Below are 24,850 nucleotides of genomic sequence, written 5' to 3'. Positions count from 1 at the left end.
TGAGAGTTGAGAAGAAAGTCGGTCGTTATGGTGATGGTGGTTGGAGGGGCTTAATTTGGACGCGAGTAGACGCGTCTCGGAATCCAACCGCGTTAAGTGAGTGGGGACGAAACACAGTTCTCATATACAGTGTGTGCACGGTACAAGCTATGGAGAGGCGTTGGCATATACCAGAAATAGAGGCACGGAGTATCACTTAGAGTAATGGAGATGTGTGCAAAATGTAATGATATTTCATACAAATCATCAATTATGCCCTTGAAAGGCTGCTAAGCTACTACAGAGGTATCATTTCCACAGGCAAACGCCGTTGCCTTGATCCATAAAAGAGTCCATCCAGCGCCATCTATGTATGTAGTTACTATCATGTCCTTGTGTCTTTAAACACTCAATTCTGTGCTGTTGATGCCCTCCATGTACCTGTTGTCCAACAAAGCTCTATCATGCTGTAAAACTCCTTTCATAAAACCATAATAGGCTATTCCTTAGCCTCCTTGACAGTGACTCTTTGCTCCATGCCCCATTCGGCGCCTACATCATCAGAGCCGTTGTAGCCAAAAGCCAGGGCACCATCTCGGGGAGGGGAGCTGGGCATGATACCATCGGTGCTGAGGAAGTTGCCAAACTCTACTATCATGTTCTGGGTTACTTCCATGTTCGGCAGGCTGGAGAAGTCGAATTGGCTGTTATCCAAGTCGAAAGATGGCTCCGAGAGCAGCTGCGTGATGGTACGGCACGTGGGGGTATCAAAAAGGTTGTCAACGTTCAGCCGCGGGCTCCGCCTAAGGCCCGCGGAACGAGGAGTCTTAGTAGGTGTTTTCTGAAGTAGTGCCTGCTGGCTAGGAGACATCATCCCCCTCACAGATCTAATAGATCGTGAGACGCTGCGGGTGATGGGTCGGTGGTTTGGTGTAGGACGTGTAGGAGTCTTGAAGGGAGTGGTTTGCGCCTCAGCCTTGGACTTGGGCGGAGGGGTAGACGGCCGAGCAGGGCTATGGAACAGAGCCTCCAGGGCGTCTTGTTCACTTTGTCTCTCGCCACGAGCCTCAGTTTTGGACTTGGGTGGAGGAGTGGAGGGACGAGCCGGGCTGTGGAAGAGGGCCTCCAGGGCATCTTGTTCACTTTGTTTCTCGCCACGAGCCTCCGTGGCCACATTCTCCTTTTCCACAGCCAGTTCCTTGTCTTGACGAGACTCTGTCACCTTGACAACGTTGGCGTTAATCTCTCCAAGAGTCTTCAGGGTCGGATCCTTCTGTGGAGAGGAGAACAGCAAACGCCGGGTGTTGCCGAGGTCCTCATCAATGTCCATTTCGATGGGGCTATTGGCTGTCCCAAGTCCTCGGGAACTTCTGGAATGGGTTGACCCCGGGTTCGATCGGTTCCTGTCGTGGTTTGGCAGCCCGTCGAGGGTAGGGAGAGTGAGATTGTTGCCCATTAGCACATCGCCTCTCTGTTCCTTGGTGGGAATGATAGAGCCAGACTGCTTGGGCGAAGATGGTTCGATAGGGCCGATAGGATCTGTAACTGGATAGGCCTCGGAAGTCGGGTTGGGATGAGAAATACTCTTTGTGCGAGCCCTCTTGGCCCGGGAGGCGTTGGAGTTGGAGTTGGGGTTGGTGCTAGAGCCACGCTTCCGTCGGCCTTGGCCCAAGGGCCCGAAGGCGTTGTCCCATTTATCTTGAGGGCGATGGATTCGGTATTTGCCTATCCAGATACCACAGGGGTTGCAGAGAAGCTGTTCTGTCCAAGCATCTCGAACGTCTTTCAGGCCCAGGGACTTCTTGACGAGCCGGTATGCCAGAGGAACGTTTTGCTCGTCCCGCTTTGTAATCTCAATCGCTGTGATCTGTCCAGGCTTGTCCGTGTATTCGACATACTGGGGAACTCCCTCGTGTTCCTGAACCCAGATCTTGCGCCAAGTTGGTGTCTCGATGGCGCCGCAGTTGGCACAGAAAGGAGGCATCTCTCCATTCAGAATCGCCATTTCCAGCTTCTGCTTGATCGCGTGCTTCTTCACCATGTTCTTCTTGTACTTGTAGGGCGGCGATGATGGCATCGCAGGGAGAGCATCGCTTTGTGGGAAAGATGCCCCGGGGAGTGGAGGCAAGGCCAAATGCTCGAGAGATTCGACTGGACCAATAGGGTCGCTGGCAGGAACTGGTAGATGCAGAGCCATAGAGTTGGATCGACGAAGACATGTTGGAATCTCGGTCGATGCTCTAATGGGCTCGGCAAGATGAGACTCGGAGAGCGTTGATGGTCTGACGGGCTCACTAGCAGGAACTGAGGGCAATGGCAAGATGCCGGCGGATTGAGATCGGTTCAGCTGTCGAGACGCGCGAGGTTGGGGCTTGACTGGGTTAGAGACTGGTTTTCGAGGAGGTAGAGTTCCTTGAGGAATCTGATTAGTCTCAGTTGAAGGCATGGGCTCAAGACCTGAGGTCGCTCGCACTAATTGAAGGAGGGGCTCATCCAACCCATCGCAGGGCTGGCTTTGGGGCTCAACCTGAGGTTGAGGAACTTCTGCTGCACAAGGAGCTCGGACAGGAACTGGGCTTGCCATCTTCTCAGGGGCATCTGTGGTGGGAGGAGGAGTTGGTGGTGAGCGGCGCTGAGGTCGCGCTTGGGGGGATTTCGGGCTGTTTGAGGTTGAACATGGTTCTTTCGGGGCATAGGTAGGGGCAGGGAAGGCTCCAAATGAGGAGGCCCAACTGGACCCGAGGTGGGATGGGGTGTGTTGTAGTTTTGGATGTGGACGAGATCCTGGCCGTCTGGGCCGTCTATCCTGAAGACCTGAGTTGGGATGCCTGTGCGGTCTACACTCTCTATCACTTGTGGGACTGGGAGCCGTCCTTGAATCCGACTCTCCTTGACCGGCTGGAGAATGGGTTCATCAAAGAGATCATCGATGTCGTCCGTAAAAGTTGAATCTGGCACGGGTGCGGGCATCGGAGGGAGAATAGGACTTGACATGGGCGGGCTGGATTGCATGAATGATGCGTTTCGAGGAACTGGAGGAGACGAGCGGATATCCTGCGGGCTATCTTCCGAGTAGGCTGGCGTTTCGATCGCTGATTCAGGGGAGCGGCCATCCTCCTGGCTTGGAGATAGGGCGCGGGCAGGCCTCGGGGGAATTTGATTGCTCAGGTTGGCCGTCAGCTCTTGTCGCATGGATGACTCCCGCCGAGGCTTGGGCCCTTTTGGGCCACCTCGAGGCATATTTAATGGACCGCCCTCAGGCACGGGTGTGGGAGCTCGAGGAACTTCCTGTAGGTGGTTGCCAGACACGGCTTCATTGCTTGGACCAACAGGGCGGAAGTTTCGGAGCGAACTGGCAGTACTGGCAGTAACACGTAGAGAATCGGGCCCAGAGGTGAATGGATTCGGTGTTGCCTTTTCAACTTTGGTTGTCTTGACCGGCTTTGTTGTCTTGATTTCCTTGGTCTGGTTTGTCTGGTTTGTCTCCTTGGTGGCGTTCGTCGCCGTCTTGGTCTTCTTCTTGGCGGGGCCGCTATCCTCGCCCTCGGTCCCGTCCTCGTATCCTGAAGTGTTTCCTTCAGCTGGCTTTTTCCGTGGTCGACCACGGGGACGCCCTGTCGGCGCCCTCTTGCGTGAACTTCTGCTAGATGGTCTTGACGTAGGTTGGTTTGGGGCTGTTGCCGGGTCGACAGGTGTTGGGGCTACCCGTTGGACTTCGGGGGCTGGAGGTCCTTGGGAGAGAGCAGGCGACGCCACTCGGGAGACATGTGCCGAGTGACCAATCTGAGGGTTGGATTGAATGAACGAGTTCCATTCAGCAGCACCTGCAGGTGTCATGAGTGACTCTGTAGGCCGCGCAAGCTGCATATCCTGGGTGGGCTCAGGCTTTTGAACCCTGGGGCAGACAGTAAATCTCAACTTGACCTCTAGAATCTCGGGATTGCCTCCCCCAAAGACGGCGAGGAGGTTCTTGGTGACACGCCCTGTGACCATCTTGGGTGGTTGGGCAGCCCAATCACCACGCATCGTATCCAATGCCCATGATAGCATGCCCTGCCCCACAAGTGGTGTGTCTGGTTCCGAGTAGTCGAGAGAGTAGACGGTAAAATCGGTGTTGGTCTCGTTGCCTTGGCTGGCAAGCTCGGGGCTGCACTCGGTGACCGCCAGCAGGCACGCGCGCAAGTCGACGATGCCAATCGAGTTCTTGTCGTCGAGGGGAACCGTCTGTACATGGAGGGTCTGGGATGACCGGGCCAGGCAGTTAACCTTGGCCTCCTTGTCGAAGGTGTAATGAACCTTGACTGTAGGGCAGTGTTAGCCATGTATGCAGCAAGATAAGGTCATCATCGGGAGGCATACGGCCCATGGGCCTCACTTGGACACCCGACTCATCGACTTCGTTATTTCGCTGCATCGTCTGACCATTGTTGGGATTCCAGTCGCCTGGGGGGGCGAAAGGCATGGGTGACGCCATGGCGGTCAGTCCCCAGGAGGGGAAAAGGTCAGAGATAAGCCGACGCGGTGTCTCAATCACTCGAGGCGAAGTGACGGTTCAGAATCCTCGTGATCTCGTCGACGGGAAGGTTGTGCGAGTGATTGAGACGAAAAGGGTTGACGGGGAGAAGGGTGGATATGTGGAGCTAGAGCGAGGCGAGGTTTAATGTTTGAGCTCGTTGGCCGGGATGTGATATCAAATTCGGGAGGCGGGCGTCATTCTCGTGACGCGCCTCGTCCGCCAAAAGTCGCGTCGTGAGGGTGGAACCTCTTTAAGCTGCAGATCTGAGGGGAGACGTGCACGCTGGCTGGACAACGAGAAGGAGGGGAAAAAGAGGAGAAAGAAATTGAGGAGGGGGAGATGGACAAGGAAGAGATTAAGTATCAAACCAGAGGTTAATCATTAATCAACAACGCGGACACGCAAAGGAAGGAAGGTGGTGATGTCGCGTTGTGATGCAGGCTGTAGAGGCGTCGGCGAGTGTTGTAGCTGTTGGCCCTGACCTTGGCAGGCAGTGGATTGGATGCTCAAGTTGGAGGGCGGCCGTGTCACTCGAGTGGTTGAGAGACCCCTGTGGGTTCTGATTTAGTGGTTGCAGCGCCAGTGACGTGAGTTAGCGCGCACCCACCTGAGCGAGACGCGCCGACAAGGGAAGGTGGGACCGGGACCGGATGGTGAGACCCACTATTCCCGAGAGGCACGGCGCCGGAGAGACAGTCTCGGCCCCGCCTTGAGTTTTGAGGTCCTTGGCTCCGAGCTGTTAAGCTCTGGAAACCTTCTTTGTTTAGTTCGCTTCCTTCGGATGCGTAGTCAGCTCACCGGCCAGGCACCGGAAGCTGCTTTCTCACGTGCCTCGAGTTCGCTCTCGTTTTGACGTCGGGTTTCGTGGCTTGGTTCCCGCAGCTTTGTCTCCGTCGAGCTGCTGCAGCTTGCGCGAGAGCTAGAGAGGTACGTATCTTGTTCAACTCCCTTACCGCACCTTTTTCGCAGGTCCTTTCGCTTTGGCCAACCCAGCAGCTGGCGGCTCCCTTTCGATGACGGAAAACTGGACCAGAGATGAGAGGGAAAATGGCAGACCTGAGAGGGGGCAAGGAAGGCGAAGATGTTTAGTCTTTCTTCTCAAGGCCTCTCCGGGGCGGGGCCTTGTCCCTTTTATATTCTCGTCTGTTGCCCGAGGCCATCTCCCCTTCGCACCCCATCTCCCGGATGCCTACAGACGCCATGTGGGAAGATGATGAGTCGATGAGGTTTCCCCTCGACTTTATCTCCACTTTCTCAACGTCTTGTTCCTTACCTCCTGCTGGTAGCCGTACTTATCATCTCTGAACTCCGCCTGTTTGGCTAGGAGGGCTTGGTGTTTTGTTTTGGCCTATGCGCCACCGCCCGTCCAACCCTCCATTACGCGCTGATAGGCCCCTCCTTGTTTGTTACCCCCCTGTAGTCGGCTTATTTAGATGAGGCTTTTCGACCATCGTTTGATCTCTCATCAAACGGAATCTTGGTGGTTTGTCGCAACCCCACACCCCTCATCTCATTCGCCACTATTCCCCCCATTCCATTTTCACCATTCACGACAATACCCATGATGCTTCATCAGCCCCATTAACGAGTTTCACGTCCATCAACGAATTGAATGCACCATCATCAGAAAGTCATCACATTTCATCTATCGACACACGCACTACGCCAGGATCGTCGGGTAGTGACTTCTATTTTTACAAATTATCCAATATTCTTACAATTTGCTTCCAGGCGTGGACTCGTCTGCCAGCCACCTGGCCTTGCCGCGGGCGTCCACATCGGTCTTGCGGGCGATGATCTCCTTGACCACCTCCGAGATACCCTGGCGACCCCGGCGAGATGCGATGATGATATTGGCCAGCTCCTCCTGGCTGTAGCTGCCGTCAGATAGAACCTTGCGAATCTCCTTCTCGGTGGGGACTCCGAGACTCTGGTGAGGGTATTCCGAGTATGTCCGATCGGTGAACAGCTCGATGTCGCTCTTCGGGTCAAACTCAAAGAAGGGCTTGGTCACGTTGTCCTTGGTAGCAATGTCCTCCAGGGACTCGGGCGACCACTTGGGCGTCTCCTTGCGGATGAGCAGAGCCGTCACACCCTCGGTGAAGTCAGGGTGCTGCATGAACTTGGACGAGATCTGATGCTCCTTCTTGAAGGTCTCGGCGATATCCCACTCGCCACCGACGCGCATCTGGCGGAGGGCCACGTGCACGGCGGTGGGTGACCGCTTGTGCAGAGTCTTGATCTGCTTCTGCGCCCACTCCTCAGTCGCACCCCGCTCGGACTCCAAGGCAGCAATGATATCGCTGATGGTGTTCTTGTTGAAGCACCTGTCAATGGCCCGACGAATCTCGCCGCTCAGGGCCATGGGCTGGTCATAGGGGAGGCCGGTGCAGAACTCCTCCAGGGTCTCGTTGATGAGGGCCAGTCGTGCGGGCAGGTCGTCGCTGTCTCGGAACCGGAGCTCAGCCAGGCGAGCCTCCAGGTCGGGCAGGCTGGTGGAGTGGAGGTAGTGGGTGGCAATGCCCGAGTAAAAGACATTAGGACCAGTGAGTCGGTCACTGGTCAGCGCCAGGTAGGTTCCGACAGATCCGTTCATTCGGGGAGGAAGAAGGAAGCGCCAACGTCGGGGAAGAAGCCGATGGTGGTCTCGGGCATGGCAAAGACAGTCTTCTCGGTCGCAATCCGGAATGGAGCATGGGCGCTGAGACCAACACCACCGCCCATGGTGATACCATCCATGAAGGCAATGTAGGGCTTCTGATATGTCGCAATGTAGTGGTCGAGCTTGTATTCGAGGGCAAAGTACTCGGCCGACTTCTTCCATCCGTCCTCTTGCTGGTTCAAGTGGGCGAGGGCAGCGACATCACCTCCGGCGCACAGAGACTTTTCACCAGCACCCTTCATGACGACAACGTTGGCCAGGTCGGACTTTTCCCACTCCACCAGCCGGGGAACAATCTTGCGGATCATGGAAGCATTGAGAGAGTTGAGCTTCTTAGGTCGGTTGAGCATGACAGTACGCAGACCATACTTGCTCTCGAAAACGACATCGTTGGGTTCATCGTCGCGCAGCTCCTTGATCGAGGTCGCCTCGGTAGACAGCTGTACCAATCCAATTAGAAGACTGAACCTCCAATAACGTCATTGAAGCCTGTATCTCACCTGTCGAGCCCCGAGAGAGGAGCTCAAGACCTTTGCTTGTTGAACCATGTTGAAACCACTTCTTGTTGAGTTTCGATAGCTTGCAGCATTGACAGCCGCACCAGCTCGGACAGCAAAAGTTCGGAAGGACATCACAAAGATATTAGCGATGCGCACATGCGATCGACATGCGCATCGAGAGGAGGAGGGGGTATTAGAGGCTGTGGTAGTGTCCTCGGTCCGCGGCAATGCTTTTCAACCTCCGCATCAGAACCCCAAAATTGAGTCCGAGGGTAGCAGCGTCTTTCCGCTTTCTGCAGTGGAGGCTTGGCCGCCCAGTCAAGGAACTCTTGTCACCTGACCAGTGAGAAGCCAGAGGGGAGCTCCACTGTCGCGACCAATCAGGTGCGCTCCACCCCAATCATCGACTTTTTGAGCTCTGTGGGCTTCAGCCTTGCGCGCCGCATTTAACATCACCGACAATCATCCATACGGACAGCCTTCAAGATGTCGGACCCCAAGATTCAGTGCGTCGCGTCGGCTCTAGCTCGATAGATCAATGGCTAACAAGATGATAGGGAGCTTCTCACCAAGCCGCGCTCAGAACTCACGTATGTGCTACGGCCCATCCTCGACACTCGCTGCCCAGCCCCGCGACGAGACGATAAATTGCTAACGTATGACTCCTCACAGAGAGTACGAGATTGCCCAGCTCGAGGAGCACGAGTTCTCCGCCGGCCCCCTCTCCATCCTCCAGACCGCCGTGCGCTCGCACGTCCAGGTGCTCATCTCGATCCGCAACAACCGCAAGCTCCTGGCGCGCGTCAAGGCCTTTGACCGACACTGCAACATGGTTCTCGAGAACGTGAAGGAGATGTGGACAGAGACGCCCCGGTTAGCAAATGGAAAGAAGGGTCGACCAGTGAACAAGGATCGGTTCATCAGCAAGATGTGCGTACACCTGCTGCCAGTGTTCACCTCTGGCGGTGACGATTTTTCAGGGCAAATGCTAACGTGTCCACAGGTTCTTGCGAGGCGATAGTGTTATCTTGGTGCTCCTAAGCTAATTTTCCTTTCCGTCACGATGTTTGGGGGCTGAGGATTCACTTTGAGAATGGGATGTTTTGTATGTCTTCGGGCAAGGCTCACATGGACTCCATAGGCGTTGAAAACAAGTTGATTTACGCGTACGCACTCTCCCGTTCTTCTGATTAACCTTGCAGTTTTTACGCTATACTTCGCACGTCTTCCATCTTGATACTTCTGAAGCACTTCAATTCTATTTTTGCACCTTGGTCAGACATAGCCCAGTCATTCGCTCAGGCCAAGGAAGAAGCTGGCCAGGCCCCAGGCACCAGGGTCAGGAACCTCCTGGTATCCGCTACCTCCGACATAGACAGTCCGTCCGAGGCTGGCTTGCATACCCTTGGTCTCATCAGCTCCTTTTCTTGCCGCCTCAGCTGCCTGCTTCACATCGCCTGTCTGGCTCAGTACCTCAACGAAGGGGTGCAGGGCGTCAACCAAGGTACGGTCGCCTGGGCGGGCTGGTGTGTATCTGCCTAGCGCATCACTGCTCTGCTTGAGGGCCTTGGCCCAGACCTCAGGAGACGCGTTGCCCGGAGCGAGACCGCGGAGGGCATGGACTAGAGCATTGAGGAAGATGGCGTAGAGGGCGCCAGACGTTCCATCCATGGTATTCTCCACCACGGTGACGATGGAGGAGAGGTCTACCACTATGTCTCCGGTGAAGGGACGTTCATCAAGATGCTTGAGGATTGCTGTGGCCACGTCCGTCAGCAAGTGTTAGTCATGCTCCGAGATGTCAGACTCACCTTCGGCTCCCCTCTTCAGGCCGATTCCACAGTCTCCATCGCCGACGACAGTGTCATACCGAGTAACCTCTGGTTCAGCGGCAATCACCTTTTCCAACGCCCTCTTCAACGCTGCCTGCGCAGAGCTGGCGTCTATCTTGAGATCACTGGGCTGAGCGTCCTGGCTTGCACCGTCGTTGCCTGTTCTTGTGGCTGAGTTCTTGGCTTCCCATGTACGAGACTGAATAGGTGCAGACCATCCAACGACCTCGCTCGGCGCGTCGAGCAGCTCGATCATGCTTGGCGCATCAAAGTCGGGAGAGACAACGTTGAGAAGAGTGATGCTGAAACCAAGACCGTTGAGGCTGGTCATGTAGGTGCCGCTTAGGACTCTGACGGGACGGATATTGTGCTTTGACTCGAGCTGGCTCACAACTTCGGCCGTGATGCCACCCAGCTCAAGAACGCTCACACCACCGAGGTTGTTTATCATGAGAACCACCTCTTTCGAGTTGACATTGACAAATGCTCGATCTTTGTCGCTGGTGTCAAGCAGTTGCTTGAGCATCTTGCTCACAAGGTCGGGCAGGTCAGCCTTTTCTCGCCCCGAGCCTGGCTCATTGTGAATGCCCATTCCCAGCTCAACCTCTCCCGCTTCTAGGCTGCCTTCACTGTCGACTTTGCGGCCAGGGACGTGGACGTGCTCGAGACTGGCACCCACACTGACAAGGTTAGATGCAGTCAGCCGGGCGTACTTGGCCACCTCGTCAAGCGGCTTTCCCAGAGCTGCCAGGGCACCAGAGATCTTGTGGACAAGGACGGTGCCTGCGATACCACGCCTTCCTACCTTGCCAGCCTTTGCACGGCCAACACCAACATCGTCGCCCACAACGACCATCTCGACGGCGAGACCAGCAGCCTTGGCCTTTTCGACGCCCATTCCAAAGTTGAGCACATCGCCAGTGTAGTTCATGACAGTGACCAGCACGCCTTTTGAGGTATCGACGCGAGAGGTGATAGCAGTGCGGATCTGCTCGGCTGAAGGGCTGGCAAAGATGGTACCTGCAACCGCTGCAGAGAGCATGCCCTGGCCGACCATGCCGGTGAATGAAGGTTCATGGCCGGAGCCTCCGCCAGAGATGATGGACACTTGAGAAGCGGCATTTGAGTCAGGTCGGCGGTAGATGATCTTGTGGTCTGAGTCTAGAGCAACCGAGGGGTTGGTGAGAGTCAGGCTGTGGAGAGCAGACGTAACCAAATGGGTTGGGTCGTTGATGAAGTGTTTGGACGACATGATTGATAGGTTGAACAATTATTTTAAAGTTTCTAGGACAACAACTTTATGAAGTCACCGCATGCAAGCAGAGAGAGAGCGTGAATATAGAGAGACAGTCACAAAGAATCAGGTGAGCTACGTCGTGCAGTCCAAGGTACCAAGTGACGTCCCAAATCAGCCGGTGGTCACCCATTGACAGGTGAAGGCGGGGGATTGGCTCCGAATCGCGGGGTTTTTGGTGGGGGTTGGATCAAGCCTCTGCAGGACGGCAATGAGAGCGGAAGGTTGCAGGGCCTCAGCATGTCTCGCCGAAATCATTATCCGGGAAGACCTTGTGAGGGGAAGAATGTTGCCGAGGACAATAGCTCGGTTGTTGGAGTTGATTGCTGCCGATGGGGATGACTAGTGGATGCTTGGCATTTGGCTCAGCTGGAGTTGGCAGACTCGCTTGGTCTATAAACGAAAGGAATGAGGGATGAGTAGGATAAGAGTTGATTATCGGCGATCTTTGTGCGTTTCTGATAATTATTGTAGCGCTGTCTGTCAACAAGCTCTTCATTGGCAATGTAGGAATGGATCCATGCATCAACTTGGTGTAAGTGAGCAACGCTGACATCTGTCATCCACAAGCACCTCCAGCTACTTGTGTTGACGTGCGGCACTAAGGAACTAAACAAACGAATTTGAAAGAATTGAACTTGCCTTAAGGTCATATACCAACCTAGTTTAACGTTGCTTTGAGTTATGTGACATCTTGCCGATGCCTCCGTGGTCGATTCGAGGTTTATAACTCGGGATGTGGCTATGAGTTCCGACCGTCCATTCCTTTACAAAACGGTGATAAAAAATATGCCTCCGCTTACAAAGGATAGCGACATGTCAGTCCAGCAAAAAGACGAAGCGTTCCAGACCAACAATTGAAACAATGTTCGGGACGCGGCATTATGTACGCGCACAAACATACGCGGACAAACCCAGCATACGTATGCTCGGTTACGTACTCTGAGCATAAGTAGCAAGGGACCGGACGCAAGAGGTCGTAATTAGCCCATCCCCATAATTCAAGGCCCTTGCCTGTCCATGCCAGTTTAAATACGCTAGACTCAATCTTATTTATCATGCGGGATCCGTCGCGAGATTTAACAATTTACACGCGGATTGAGGCTCGACGTCTGTGAATGGCCAAGACGAGTATTCCCGGGCTCCCGTCTTGGCCCCCTTGTAGGGATGAGCTTGACAGACCCTTTCGGCGTCTTTTGCACAGCCACTGTCATGGAGTTTCACATTAGCTAAACGACCCATGATACGACCTCTCCGGTGACTTGAAACAAATGGAAATCCATTCATTCAAGCTGGCGTTGTTTGGATCTCGAGTTTAATCAGCCACCTCCCCATCCCATCCCATCCCCCCAGATCAAGTCTAATCCCGTAAAGGATCAGTTGGTTCCCGGTAATTGGCCCACATACGGCTTTTTTTTTATGCTGACTGCGAGGAGATCCTAATATCTTGGCATTCACTGACACTCCTTCTCCTTCTCGAAACCCATTCGTCGGTGCGTATGTAATGCCCGAGTTTTACGAGTTCGCTAACCCATACTGAACCAAACACGAGAAGAAGGAGCACACCCCTGAGCCTTAAAGAGGAGCTTTGCTGCGCCCCCGTTGGGAAAAAGAGGCCCCGACGACCCCCCGGACGAGATGACCTCGCCGTTGGATAGTTTCATTTCTCTCTCATCCCTTCACCGTTAACGCAGTGGAGTCCGTCTCCGTCTGGCATCCCCCCTCCTAGACGCGTGGCCGAGAAGCGAGCGAGTCCATGCACTTCTAACAAGATGGGGCGAGAGAGGGAGGGGGTTAGTTAGATTCCTCCCGTCTCTCAATAATCCTTCTTCTCCAGATCTTTCTTCTTACTCTAATTCCATTTGATTCCTGATTTATTGTAAAGTTCTTACCCATGTGTTTCCAACTATAGTCTTCCTTCTTTTCGTATCCGGCTTCCCTCGCCCGAGTTCGGCCATCCCGGCATTCTTGTCAGCAGCCTCCATCAACGTGTAGTGCCAAGGTGTAAGCCGACTTCGAGTGGGCAGACTTGACAGCTTTCGACGTCGACATTCTCGAAAACCAGTTTCTTTATTCATTTCGATTCGGAGGGTTCCTTGGTGCTTGTGTGGTGATTCATTCGACTGGGTATCAATATGAGGGCACTCCTACGGAAAGCGACTGCGGTGTTGGGCTTTACAACGGTAGTGACGGGCCTTGAGATAACATTCGATGACGAGAGCAAGTTTAATTCTTGTCGGTTCGATGAAACTTTGACTAACTTACACCAGAGTCTGTCAAGAGTGCTGCCAGCACTGTCGCATATGGCTTGATGAAGTACTACACCGGAAACAACACTGGCGATGTACCCGGCAACTTGCCAGACCCTTACTACTGTAACAATCCCCAAAGAAGCTTTACAGGAACTTCTGTCGCTGACACTTCTTAGGGTGGGAGGCGGGCGCCTTGTTCGGAACCATGATCGACTACTGGTGGCTCACGGGCGACTCGTCGTACAACGACATCACCAAGCAAGCACTGGTCCACCAAGCCGGCGATACCAACGACTACATGCCCGATAACCAGACCCTGACCGAGGGAAACGATGACCAGGGCTTCTGGGCCATGGCCGTCATGTCCGCCGCCGAGCACAAGTTCCCCGACCCCCCGGATGACAAGCCCGGATGGCTCGCCCTCACCCAGGCCGTCTTCAACGAATACGTCAGCCGCTGGGACTCGAAGCACTGCTCCGGCGGCCTGCGGTGGCAGATTTTCACCTTCAACACGGGCTACGACTACAAGAATTCCATCTCCAACGGGTGCTTCTTCAACATCGCCGCGAGACTGGCTCGCTACACCGGCAACGACACGTACGCCGACTGGGCAGAGAAGATCTGGGACTGGGAGGTCAAGGCTGGGCTCATAACCGACGAGCTACAGGTGTTTGATGGTGTGACTATCGGGGAAACGAACTGCAGCAGCACCGACACGAACCAGTGGACTTACAACGCCGGCATCTACCTGCACGGCGCAGCTGTCCTGTACAACATCACCGAGAGCGACACTTGGAAGAAGCGTGTCGATGGTATCCTAACCAACATCAACAAGAAATTCGTCAAGAATAATATTATCTACGAGCAGTTCTGCGAGCCCAGCAAGCAGTGCAACCAGGATCAGCAGAACTTCAAGGGGTTCCTCGCACGCTGGATGGCCGCCACCACGCAGATGGCGCCTCACACCTACGACTCGGTCGCCAAGCTTCTACTATCGAGCGCCAAGTCAGCAGTGGGAGTCTGCAACGGATCACCAGCGACGGGTTACAGAGGCCCCGCCGGCACGGCGTGCGGCTTCTCATGGCTCACAGGTACCTACGACGGCACGGTTGGCGTAGGTCCACAGATGAGCGCCCTGTCCATCTTCATGTACACGCTCGTCGACAAAGTGAGCAGCCCAGTCACGAAAAAGACGGGAGGAACTTCAAAGGGCGACCCGAACGCAGGAGACACGACGACGGGAGACAGAGACGGCAAGAAGACATATAGCGCCATCACCATGACGGACAAGGCGGGGGCAGGAATAATAACGTTCCTCATTGCAGCGGGTGTTGTGGCCGGTACTGCTTTTACCGTGATTTAAAAAAAAAAACTCAACAGTCAAAGGAGTCAAGACATGGGTTTCCTAGCATTGGGCGTTATGGGTGTTAGGGGTTTGGATTGGGTATACTTGGTTCGTTGGATAGCTCAGAACCTACTGCTTAACAGAATAGACACGACTGCTCTTTTATTTTGTACATAAACTACCATTCACACTACAGACAAGTCGCTGGATGTTTCCTTGGAGGAATCCACGACTACACTTTGAACTTGGAGAAGTTGAGCAGCATCTTTGCTACAGAGGCCTTGAGAATACGATTCGGGAGGATACGGCACGCTGTATCATACAACCAGTTTTACAAAGTTACTTCTAGGAAGTAAGCACTTGGCAAACCAGTATGGCTCCCCATTCAGCATAGATATCACAAAGGCTGGCTATCCACAGCAAATTCTCATCAGTATCTCTTAATGCCTTTAACAGCAGTACTGCTAGAAGACGAAGTGTTTGACTGATGGTACTCATGAAGCCCCTCCAACTAGTTGTCGAATATGTATCATAAGATATAACCTAACCAAGCGCGTTAAATGAGTAAGCGGGCTGGTAATAGATAAATGTAAAGCCTCTGCTCTCTAGGTATTGATAGAAATAAAATAGTTAAGGTATCTATCAAGAATTCGTTTCAACGTCCAAGCCAGTCCTGCCAAGTTGCGCCACGCCCACCATCTACACCCTTCAATTCTCCCTAGGATTTCCCTTTGCATCCCTCGAAAGCCTCGCCCATTGCGTCTTCAACGCAGGCACATCCGCACTCACAAGAGAATTCATCCAAGTCTCCTCTTCCCCCTTTGTCTTGACCGTCGCCCTCCCCATCAAGACTGGGTGGCAGTTCACATAGATAGTCTCATACGCATGCGCAGGTACGCAAAACGTCTCGTGAAAGATACCTATATGTGCCGGCTTCTCCTTGTTTATCCAATCCCACGCCTTGCGATGTAGCTCCTCGTGCGCGAAGCGGTTTAGGCTCTCAACGTCGCGGAAGTAGTATGTCAGGAGTAGAGTATTGTTACTACTCCGCTCATCACCTCGCCAATTTGAGTAGCTCAACATGCCTAGCTCATCCCGGCGGGCCGTGAGTTCATTGTGCAGAGTCCTGAAGTAATCTCCGACCTTGTCAAAGTGCGGCGCCGCGACGCCGAGTGGGTGGTTGGACTGGACACCGATGTTGAAGACAACAACAGGACTCGCACCAGGCCTATTTCCAAAGGTGCCGTCTCGGAAGGGGAGCTGAGCTGTCGCGCGACCGGGCACAGTATCTCTAGTGTACTCGTTTGGTTTCGGACTGCGGAGCTGGAGGACAGTTGTGATGATCGAGTTGAGTAAGACGATGGCGGAGGGGACAACTGCCCAGCGGAAAGGAAGAGTCGCAGAGAGGAAGAGTTGGAAGATGGAGCCTATTAGGACTGTGGTGTGTGGTTTAAGAGAGTCCTTAAGAATGAACTGGTGGACCTAAAGTTAGAAGTTGATGCGTTTTGTGTAGTCGAGGCCGTTGGACTTACAAAGGTTTGAACCTTGGCCAGATAAGTGAGAGGCCTTTTATTCGGCGCCAACTTGGGACGAAACTCGCTGTTCATCTTGAAGACTACGCAGTGAAGTAGATGAAAATGATGATATCACTTTGAAGTCTATCACTCCTCGTGTGCCAATGATGAAGAGAGTACAACACTGTTCAATTCAACAAGGCCGATCAATCAGATTATATACATTTCGAATTGAACCCGTCTCTGTCAAAATGTCATTTAGCGAGTGCGAGACTCACAAAACCATCTCTCGCAATCCTTTCAATGCGAGGAGGCAACTACAAATAGCACGAGGCGTGCCCTCGCATTCGCATCGCCGTTTTTGGGAGGCATCGGCACCAACCACCCAATCTGAGTCTCTCAATTGCGCATCATAAAAACACGAGTGAATGCTCCCCCCGCATGATGCATTCCATCTCGTCCCAATTATTCGGAAACCTCGGCGTTAAACCCTTCATCTCTCAAAAAGGCGGCATCACCCGCTGTGTTTCGGACACCTCGGGACGAAACGATCCATCTACCCGCACTTCTCCCAACTGCATACAATCTCCCCGTGCAACAGACACCGCTACAAATGCCCTCCCTGCAGTAGCAGGTCAATAGCCCTCGCACTCGCTTTGACCCCATCTTCTCCACCCTCTGGCATCCCGCTATCGTTGTTCGGCATCTCCACCTGGACGAAAAGCACGGAGGCCCGGCTGCCCTGGCAACCGTCCGTGTAGCTGATCATGGCTTGCATTCATCGTCGATCTGTTCGAGATTGGCGTGGCCAAGACATGGTCTTTGTGTGTATCGTAGCTCCAAGACAACGGACGAGCTTGTGTTCCTGGCACAGACCAAACGGCCCGTCGTGGGGATGGATGATCAATCTGTTGTGAATCAAAGCGTTCACCGTATGACACTGTCTCGTGTCGGAAGATAAGAAATTAATGAGTGACACTCACTTCACGTACAATGTTTCAAGACCTTCCAGAGCTCTAACTTAATAATATTGCGAATTGACTCAGAATGCGACGATTCCACAGTCATCACTCATGATGGTCGTCTCAGTATCATTATCCCAACACCAACAGAGCAACCAAAACTGCAATCCGAACAAGCAGACAGAACCTGTAGACGAACCATGCAGCCAACAAGAGACGGATCCAAAGAAAACAAAAAACCAAACAAAAACACTCTCACAATGTACAATCCATATGTTCCCCCCTCATGTGCTAAACAACTCGCAAAGAAATGCCAGCCATTATATGCCAACTCCTCTAGGGGCCGCCGAGGCTCTTTTTTTCTCTTCCGTCGTCAAATACCGGTCTGTGTTGCCGAAACTGTGTACGCCTTTTTATACCGTGTATTTGTCCAGATCGCTTCATATGTATAATCGAAATCTCCGAGTGTGCCGTAGGAAATCGGGAGCAATTTATGCGTTGTTCTCCTTGTTCTGCGACTGATGAGGATATTGCGGGTCGGTGAGGGACCTCTCCCACTCGTCCATTAGGTTTGTCGCGGTGCGCTTGAGGTTGCTGGGTGAGAGGCCCTTGACCATGTTGGGGAGGATCTCCTCTAGCTTGGGGGAGAGTAGGGGCGTCTCGTAGCCGGTCGACTTCTTCTTGCTATTCAAGGTCAGCACAATTCTCACCAGATCCGTCCAACCCCAGCCCAGCAATTACTTACGATGGCGAGTCAATAGGCTCCCCATCGTCAGAAGTGGCTGACAGGTCGTCCAGACCGCCACTTCCCATGGTAGAGCCGCTCCAGCGGGATGTCTTTGAGGATGAGGCCGGCGACTCCCAGTTGGACCAGTCATTGTCGTCCAGTGCGTCAAATCCGAGAGGCTGCCACGAGAATGGCTTACTCTTAGTCTTGGACCTTTCTCGAGAGGTCTGTTCAGTCTTGTTCTTGGTGCCCGTAGTCGATGTGGTAGATTTGTCCGAGATTTCCATGACCTCATTGCCGGTGTGTGGTGGCTCGAATACCGTGCTCACCTTGGGTCGCAGAGGTCGGTTAGGTCGAATCGTGTCCTGAGTCCTGGATGGATCCCGACCCAATTGAGCGGTCTGGCCGCTGATGGGTTCGTCTCCGACAGTAATTTGGCGAATATCCTCGACGAAAGCCTTGAAACCCGTCTTGAAGTCCTCGAAAACCTGGGGGACGGCGGCGTTCTGCTGGCTGCGTGGCTGCCACGAGGCACGCTTGGCTAAGTGTGGGTTTGTTAATTGAGCGGTCCTGCGCTCTATTGAAGGTAGCCTGACAGGCTCAAATTCATGATCGCGTTCCTGATGCAACGAGAACCCAACGTCTGGCTTCGCCGGCGAGAGCAGAGAAAGGGTCCTCGTATGCCCACCGCGCAAGACCCTTCGTCGGCTGGGGGTCGCTGGTGTCTGATTCTGCTGTAGCAGCTTCCTCCTCTCCATGTCGGCGCTACGCCGGTTTGAGCCAGCCTCTTCTTCGGAGGGTAGAACAGGACTCCTGAATGCCTCAAAGGGAAGCTGATCACCCTTCTTCTCCTGAGAAGTCCACCTCTTCTTGAGCGAGTTAAGCTCTGCTTCTGCACGGAACAACTCTTCACGTAGTTCCAGCACTCGTCTCTCCTGAGCAGCAATTGCAATGATGAATTCGTTGGCGTCAGCAGGTGATGTCAACCCCGAGTCGATAGGCGTCGGGGGTACCGAAGACATGTGTGCAGAGGTTGGGGTTGGCCGAGATGGGTCGCTCGTAGGGGGCGCAATTGGCAAAGTAAGTGAAAGTCTGTTGACCTGCCGGTTCAGACTGGACACGCTGGACTTGGCTCGAGCATGTCCCCGTCTGAAGGGGACGGGGTCGTCCTTGCGAGGCGGAGGAGGCATTGTGGGTGCTGAACTTGAGCTGTCGTGGTGGCCGTGTGAGAAAGAATTCAGGTGTCTCTCCTTTGGACCCTGAGCTGGGTCACGAGTGGGAGCATACCTGGGCAGCGCAGCAGCGGTGTTGACCGAATTAGGGGCCATGTCAGAACCGAAGGCGGAAGGGACAGTGAAGTCCGAAGGCAGACGATCAGCAACCGAGTAGCGTCGGCGGATTGCTTGTTGTTGTTGTCTCTGTTGTTGTTGCGAAGCCATGCCCAGACGACGACACTCGAGGAGGTTGCAATACTGTAGGGAGCGGACACCGAGTACTCGCCGGCGTTTGTTGTAGAAAGGAGTGTCTGGAGCTCGACAGGCTCTGCGACGCCGCGGTCTAGCAGCGGCGACAGCAGCAACGGCAGCCCTGGAAGCGAGCGCTCTGTGGTGTATTTGTGTCAGGTGGTGATAATCATCGAAGAGGGCGAACGAGCAACGGTGGGCGACGCAGAGTGGGAAAAGAAAACCGGGCATCAGGGAGCGGCACGGCACTGGATAAGGAGAGAGAGGCGAGCAGTGGCAGTGGGTGTGGGTTTCGAGGAGGGCGTATGTGGGCGTGTGTTCCGGCGGTGGTGTTGCGCATTGGGGTATGGCGCCGCTGGTTATGGGGGTTTCGGTGGAGAGCCCACTAAGCCCAGTGGCTTCCTGTCGAGAATAGAGCCCTGGAGGCGTCCAGTAGCACGACCCTATCTCCCCAAACAGGCACCCGAACAGCTAGTTCGACTCCTGTCGACTCGCACCAGCGCCGACGAGCTTCCGGGGGGCCTGAGTCGAACCTTGAACCGAGCTGGGGGCGATTTTCAGGAGGCTTGGGGCACCATTGGATACGGATGCTGGGCAGGGCGGGCGCTTTGCGTGACGAGAGGCCGGGGACGTTGGCGCTGGAGGGGGCTTGCTGGGGTTGTAAGAGTGAAGGAAATTGATGGATCCCCGTCAGGGACAGGGTGACGTTATTTCAGGCGAGGGGTGAGGAGGATGGGACGGGAGTGGACGGGGCGGATTGCTGATAAGGAGCCGTTGAGCTGGGAGTCGTCTCGAATAATATGAATTGTCGTAGGAATGTAAGCGAAAACAAAAAAAGGGACGGTCGATCGATCAGGGGGAGAGGGGAATGGATTAAAGTAAAAAAAGAGATGAGATGATAATGAGCGTAAATTCCCGAAAACGGGTGTCTGCAACCTCGATTGTATGCAGAGATGGAGCGTTGAAAAAGCAACTAGTGAGCGTCGCTCACGACCAGCTGATCAGATGGATTTGGATCGCAGCTCAGCTCCCGAGCCTGGAGAGGCATAAAAGCAATTCCGGGGGATGACCACCTTGTGCGGGACGTTAGAGAGGAGCAGGGCACGAGGGGATAGAGGTGGCGATAATAATAGGCGGTAAGGAATATGGATAAGGGCGAATGCAACGGCGGCAAATCCCAAGCATGAAATGTGAACAATGAATTTTGGGCGAGACCTGGGAAAGTCGCAGACTGGCAGGGTCCCGGGAAACTGTTTGTTTACATATGTAGGCCTGCCTCGCATTTTCCCATGCAACGGATCCAATCAATGGGATCCCTCGGCACCGTCACTCGTCAACACCATGCGAACTGACCCAGCCTTGGAAGGGGAGAGAAAGCGACCATCCATGATCCCGCGGCCCAGCCCGCACCCTTCTCAACCAAACAGGCTCGCAACTGCGACGCATCTCTGCCCCAAATCGCACCACTAACCCCCGACAACCTGCTGTCGACCGCCCCGTCCTGCGGTCCGCCAACGCCTTGTCGGCAGTGGATCGTGAACCCCGGTTCGCTTCTGGCTCCTTGCGTTGTTGGAATTCGTTCATACGTGGTCATGCTGATTTATTAGCGGCTCATGGCTCTTTGTTGTTGTCTGCTAAAGTTAGCTTCTTCCCTTCACCCCGCCGTAAGCTCGTCGTCCTGCTTGTTTCCTCCATGACAACCGCCAGACTACTCCGTAGCTGAGCCTCGACGTGAGGAGCGGGCGTGCGTTAGAGCGTTCTTTGTTGGGAAGCGGTCCAGGTTCCACGAGGATCGAAAAGTCCCACCTGCACTGCCGTTGGCCAGACAGAGCACAAGACGCAGCACCCTCCTCGCCGTCATTGGCTCCATCATGAGTGAGGCAGTTCGGGACGGCGTGCACTCGCACTGACCGCTGTTAGTGACGGCAGAAGGATCCCTCACTCTGCCCTATCACTGAGGATTATACCCTCAGGGGCCATGCGGTGGTCTTGCAGCGGGCCCTGCATGAGTACAGGGGTCCTCAGTCATCGAACCTGCAAACATGCATCGGTTGAGGTTGACCCCAATTTCCGACCGAAATTAGCAGCCAATGCTGTGTTTCATATTGAGTCACATGACCTCTCACGTGTCGTGTCGTCTTCCTCCTTTCCGGCAAGTCATCATGTGACCTCCCGTCAATGTCGCGCAGCACACCCTTGTCTTCCCACTTGCACCCCAGGCTGACAGGTGCAGCCATCGCGTCGATATTTCTTGCAGCCCCCACGAATAAGGCATCGTCTCTCTTGTCAGGCAATTCCCTTTTTCGGTGAGAGGCTCCAGTTTGGAATGGAGTCATCTGGTCTCAACTCTTCTGCTGCCTGCGTGTTGACGCCTCAGTGAATCGGTCTATAGATGTCCGTGACACCACTCCGCTTCCGGATATTTAATGCTTGTCGTCCGCCGCTCTTTGTCCTCGGTTTGCGTTCTTTTGGATACTTTGGTGCGATGATTTTGCCATTGCCGCATTATGCCGCTTCCATTCGCTTTGGTTTGCGACCTGCTTGAAGAGTCTCACGAATTATCGGTTACCAAGAAGAGCAATTCGAGTACTGTAGCAAAATGGTTTGCACGACACCGAAGCTGGATAAACGCTCACGATACAAGTCTCGCGGCTTTGTTGTCTACCCTGCTTCCTGACAAAAGAACGGATCGAGTTTACTGCATACAAACTGCTACCCTCGAAAAGATTATCGGCCGCGCGTTCTTCCTTGGGTCCTCTCGTATTGCCGAACTGTCCCACTACCGTCAGCCGGGCCAAGGCATTGACCTGGCTGATTGCGTCTCGCGTATTCTAAATGCAACGGTTGGTTTGCTGGCAACAGTTCATGATCCGTAACTGATTGCCTATCAGCCAAGTCCGGGTTACAGCAAGGACAACCTTGTCACAGTCGAAGAGATCGACGAAATCCTGCATTCTCTAGCAGCCAGGGTGAAATGGAGCTCCCCATCGATTCGCGTCTCACAGGCAAGCCTCACCCAAGGCAATAGGGGCGATCTCGAATGGCTGTATCGCCGACTGAGCTCATTGGAAGCCAAGTGGTTTACCAGGCTGGTACTCAAAAACTACCAACCGCTGGTCCTAGATCCCCATCTCATTTATCGACTATGTGACCCAATCCTTCCTTGCGTTTTGAAGATTCAAGATGACTTTTCCACGGCAATCAATTCCGTTCAGGCCATTCGAGGACGACTGTTGCCGAATGCCGCCCGCAAGATACCGCGGGAACAAATTCTGAGTTCTGTGAAGCCTCAGCTAGGTATCAAAGTTGGACGACAGCCCTGGGTGAAAGGGCGCAGCATCAAGCACTGTCTTGACATGGGCCATGGACGAATGAGCGTGGAGGACAAGATTGATGGGGAATTCTGTCAAATTCACATCGATCTGAGCAAGGGGGAGAATTGCATCCAGATCTTCTCCAAAAGTGGCAAAGACAGCACAGAGGATAGAGAGGCGCTCCACGGGTAAGTTGACAATGTTCAATAATGTGCTTCCTCTGACTGGGCAAAGGACTATACTAGAATCACTTCAGATCGGGAAACCTGGCGCAAAGGTCACGAAAGCATGCATTTTGGAAGGGGAGTTGGTTGCATACGATGATTCGGTATGCTTCTACGATACCTTTTCTCATTCTTCAGATCTTAACTTTCACCAGCTACAAAAGATACTACCATTTCATAAAATTCGGAAGCATGTGTCAAGAAGAGGGCGTTTTTTAAACACGGAGCAGGACTCCTTGTACGCTGATCCCTGATACTTGTCTTCTCATTGCTGACTCCCCTAGACCTGGACCACAGGAACACTTAATGATGGTATATTACGATGTACTGTTGTTGGAGGACCAATCACTCATCAACCTCCGACATTCAGAGAGATTCAAGATTCTCTTGAGCCTTATCACATACCGCAAAGGCTGGTCCGAACTCGTTCAGCGTCAAGTCATTGACTTTGGCCATAACCTCGGCGCCTCAAGTCTTCGTAAAGCCTTTGCCCTCACGATTTTAGCTCGGAAGGAAGGTCTGGTCTTGAAACCGGATGAACCATATTTCAATTTTGCAGACCAGCGCCGGAAGTTTTCGAGCTGCTGCATTAAGCTCAAGAAGGAATACATCGGGAATTTCGGCGATGTCGGTGATTTCGCTGTTGTTGGTGCCCGGTATGATCCAGCCAAGGCAATGACTTATCGGATTCCCGGCTTGAAGTGGACTCACTTCTATCTCGGTTGCCTCGACAATAGAGAGGCAGTCAAGCAGTGGAACGCAAAGCCGGAGTTCACCATTGTCAATGTCGTGGGGTTGAATGAGACAATCTTGAGAGAGGTTGTTACTTACGCCAACCCCCAACCTGTGGCTGCCGAAGAAAATGACCAACTCACTCTCAAGCTGGCTCCCGGGGTAGAGCAAGGCTCGCCTCTGACGTTTGTCTTCACAAAGCCTTTGGTGTTTGATTTGAAGTGCTTCAGCTTTGACAAGGTGGGAAACACAGGCTTCTGGAGCCTGCGCTTCCCTTCAGTCACAAAGGTTCACTTTGATCGGGACTTTACCGACACAATCTCCTTTGAGCAGCTACAAGCAATGGCAAAAGATGCAACCACGGCTGGTGAGCTAGAGGATAGCCAAGAGAACCTCCAGTGGATCGCAAAGCTGGAGGGGGCTGATCCGCGTGGCATCGCTGTTGACGCTGTAAGCCAACTCACTGTAACAACAATGCCAACGCCATCGCCGCGAAAGTCGACGCAAAACACAACATCTTCATGGTCTCCGACTTCTCCACGGGTCACGAAATTCCCTCCCTTACAAACAGGTCCATCCAGTGTAAGATCCGGCCCACCACTTCGTCTGCCTGGAGTGCCACCTGCTACACCTCCTGCATCATCTGCACAAGCTGTGCCAGCTTCATCGCCAGCAGAAGGACATGCAAGAAGCAAGCGTTTCTCACCCACTTCCATGCCTGCACCCCCGCCCAAACGCCAAAAGTCAGTGACCGAGATCGTGCAAGCAAGCACATCCTCAAATAACGGCGGCTCCTCGCACACTCGCAAACCTCTAACAAATATAAATGGCAACTCTCATTGCGCCACTTCTTCCTCCTCTTCTGCACGTCAAATCAGGCTTGGAAAAGAAGCACCCGAGGTCATCGACCTCACGCTGTCTCCAGGGACACCCTCCATCACAAAGAAGCTTCCTGCCTTGCAGACTACTCAGTGCTCACCGCCGGCAGATGGTGTAACAGATGCAACAATGACCGATCAACCTGGGAAGCAAGAAAAAGAGCTCACTCTCCCAGTGGCAAAGCTGCCAGATGATGCCGACACCGCCAGAGACACATGTCGCTTTGCTGGCACCAAGTGTCATATGGCAGGGACACGGATTCTAATATCACCAGGGCTTTTTGACAACTGCAAAGAAGCCAAGGCCCTGTTCGATGATCATGGGATCTATGGCACTGTCATGAATATCGATGCATGGCTCGAATCAGAGAAAGCATGTGAGAATCATCAGACCCCGGCAAAGTCTTATTTGCTGGTCGACAGTGGACGTCACGAAGAGACCAAGGCCCTGCTTAAAAAGATCGAGGAGATACGAGGGGCCATTTCCGATCGCACCCGCATATGGATCGACGTCCATGACTGGCGCATGCTGAAATATGTTACGATCAAGGAAGATGGCAATGTCACGCCAAAGTATTATGACGGGTGGCATGATCCGTGGAGGCGGTGGTACATCGGGATTGTTTGACTGTGGAGTCCGGAGATGACAGGCGGGC

At 53.7% G+C, this 24,850-nt stretch overlaps 8 protein-coding genes across 8 annotated transcripts; 3 read left to right on the top strand and 5 right to left on the bottom strand.

Moving 5' to 3' along the window:
• Nucleotides 1–478: 478 nt before the first annotated feature.
• On the bottom strand, nt 479–4,453 carry MRS44_012484 (uncharacterized protein; the record flags this gene model as incomplete). The annotated part of the gene is made up of 3 exons (XM_065618812.1): nt 479–2,436; nt 2,478–4,280; nt 4,339–4,453. 3 exons carry the CDS (start codon nt 4,451–4,453, stop codon nt 479–481), a joined length of 3,876 nt encoding a protein of 1,291 aa, XP_065474884.1.
• A 1,756-nt stretch (nt 4,454–6,209) lies between these two features.
• MRS44_012483 (uncharacterized protein) lies at nt 6,210–7,705 on the bottom strand (the record flags this gene model as incomplete). The annotated part of the gene is made up of 3 exons (XM_065618811.1): nt 6,210–6,971; nt 7,118–7,597; nt 7,658–7,705. The coding sequence occupies 3 exons, from the start codon at nt 7,703–7,705 to the stop codon at nt 6,210–6,212; spliced, it is 1,290 nt and encodes a 429-aa protein (XP_065474883.1).
• A 438-nt stretch (nt 7,706–8,143) lies between these two features.
• MRS44_012482 (uncharacterized protein) lies at nt 8,144–8,703 on the top strand (the record flags this gene model as incomplete). Its single annotated transcript, XM_046276132.2, has 4 exons — nt 8,144–8,163; nt 8,215–8,247; nt 8,330–8,587; nt 8,661–8,703. The coding sequence occupies 4 exons, from the start codon at nt 8,144–8,146 to the stop codon at nt 8,701–8,703; spliced, it is 354 nt and encodes a 117-aa protein (XP_046133067.1).
• Nucleotides 8,704–8,947: 244 nt separating this feature from the next.
• Nucleotides 8,948–10,741, bottom strand: MRS44_012481 (uncharacterized protein; the record flags this gene model as incomplete). Its single annotated transcript, XM_046269470.2, has 2 exons — nt 8,948–9,414; nt 9,469–10,741. 2 exons carry the CDS (start codon nt 10,739–10,741, stop codon nt 8,948–8,950), a joined length of 1,740 nt encoding a protein of 579 aa, XP_046133068.2.
• A 2,177-nt stretch (nt 10,742–12,918) lies between these two features.
• On the top strand, nt 12,919–14,398 carry MRS44_012480 (uncharacterized protein; the record flags this gene model as incomplete). The annotated part of the gene is made up of 3 exons (XM_065618810.1): nt 12,919–12,966; nt 13,056–13,158; nt 13,212–14,398. The coding sequence occupies 3 exons, from the start codon at nt 12,919–12,921 to the stop codon at nt 14,396–14,398; spliced, it is 1,338 nt and encodes a 445-aa protein (XP_065474882.1).
• Nucleotides 14,399–15,088: 690 nt separating this feature from the next.
• On the bottom strand, nt 15,089–15,987 carry MRS44_012479 (uncharacterized protein; the record flags this gene model as incomplete). Its single annotated transcript, XM_065618809.1, has 2 exons — nt 15,089–15,862; nt 15,913–15,987. The coding sequence occupies 2 exons, from the start codon at nt 15,985–15,987 to the stop codon at nt 15,089–15,091; spliced, it is 849 nt and encodes a 282-aa protein (XP_065474881.1).
• Nucleotides 15,988–17,347: 1,360 nt separating this feature from the next.
• MRS44_012478 (uncharacterized protein) lies at nt 17,348–19,386 on the bottom strand (the record flags this gene model as incomplete). Its single annotated transcript, XM_046281134.2, has 3 exons — nt 17,348–17,540; nt 17,602–19,185; nt 19,241–19,386. 3 exons carry the CDS (start codon nt 19,384–19,386, stop codon nt 17,348–17,350), a joined length of 1,923 nt encoding a protein of 640 aa, XP_046133071.2.
• A 2,167-nt stretch (nt 19,387–21,553) lies between these two features.
• MRS44_012477 (uncharacterized protein) lies at nt 21,554–24,822 on the top strand (the record flags this gene model as incomplete). The annotated part of the gene is made up of 4 exons (XM_065618808.1): nt 21,554–21,889; nt 21,938–22,548; nt 22,595–22,688; nt 22,882–24,822. The coding sequence occupies 4 exons, from the start codon at nt 21,554–21,556 to the stop codon at nt 24,820–24,822; spliced, it is 2,982 nt and encodes a 993-aa protein (XP_065474880.1).
• Between the last annotated feature and the right edge of the window lie 28 nt (nt 24,823–24,850).

The sequence above is a fragment of the Fusarium solani genome (assembly GCF_023522795.1).
Source record: "Fusarium solani strain SB1 chromosome Unknown bctg00000008, whole genome shotgun sequence".
NCBI classification, from domain to species: Eukaryota; Fungi; Ascomycota; class Sordariomycetes; order Hypocreales; family Nectriaceae; genus Fusarium; species Fusarium solani.
The sequence above is the reverse complement of the archived record's forward strand: the minus strand, read 5'-3'. Positions and strand labels throughout refer to the sequence as shown.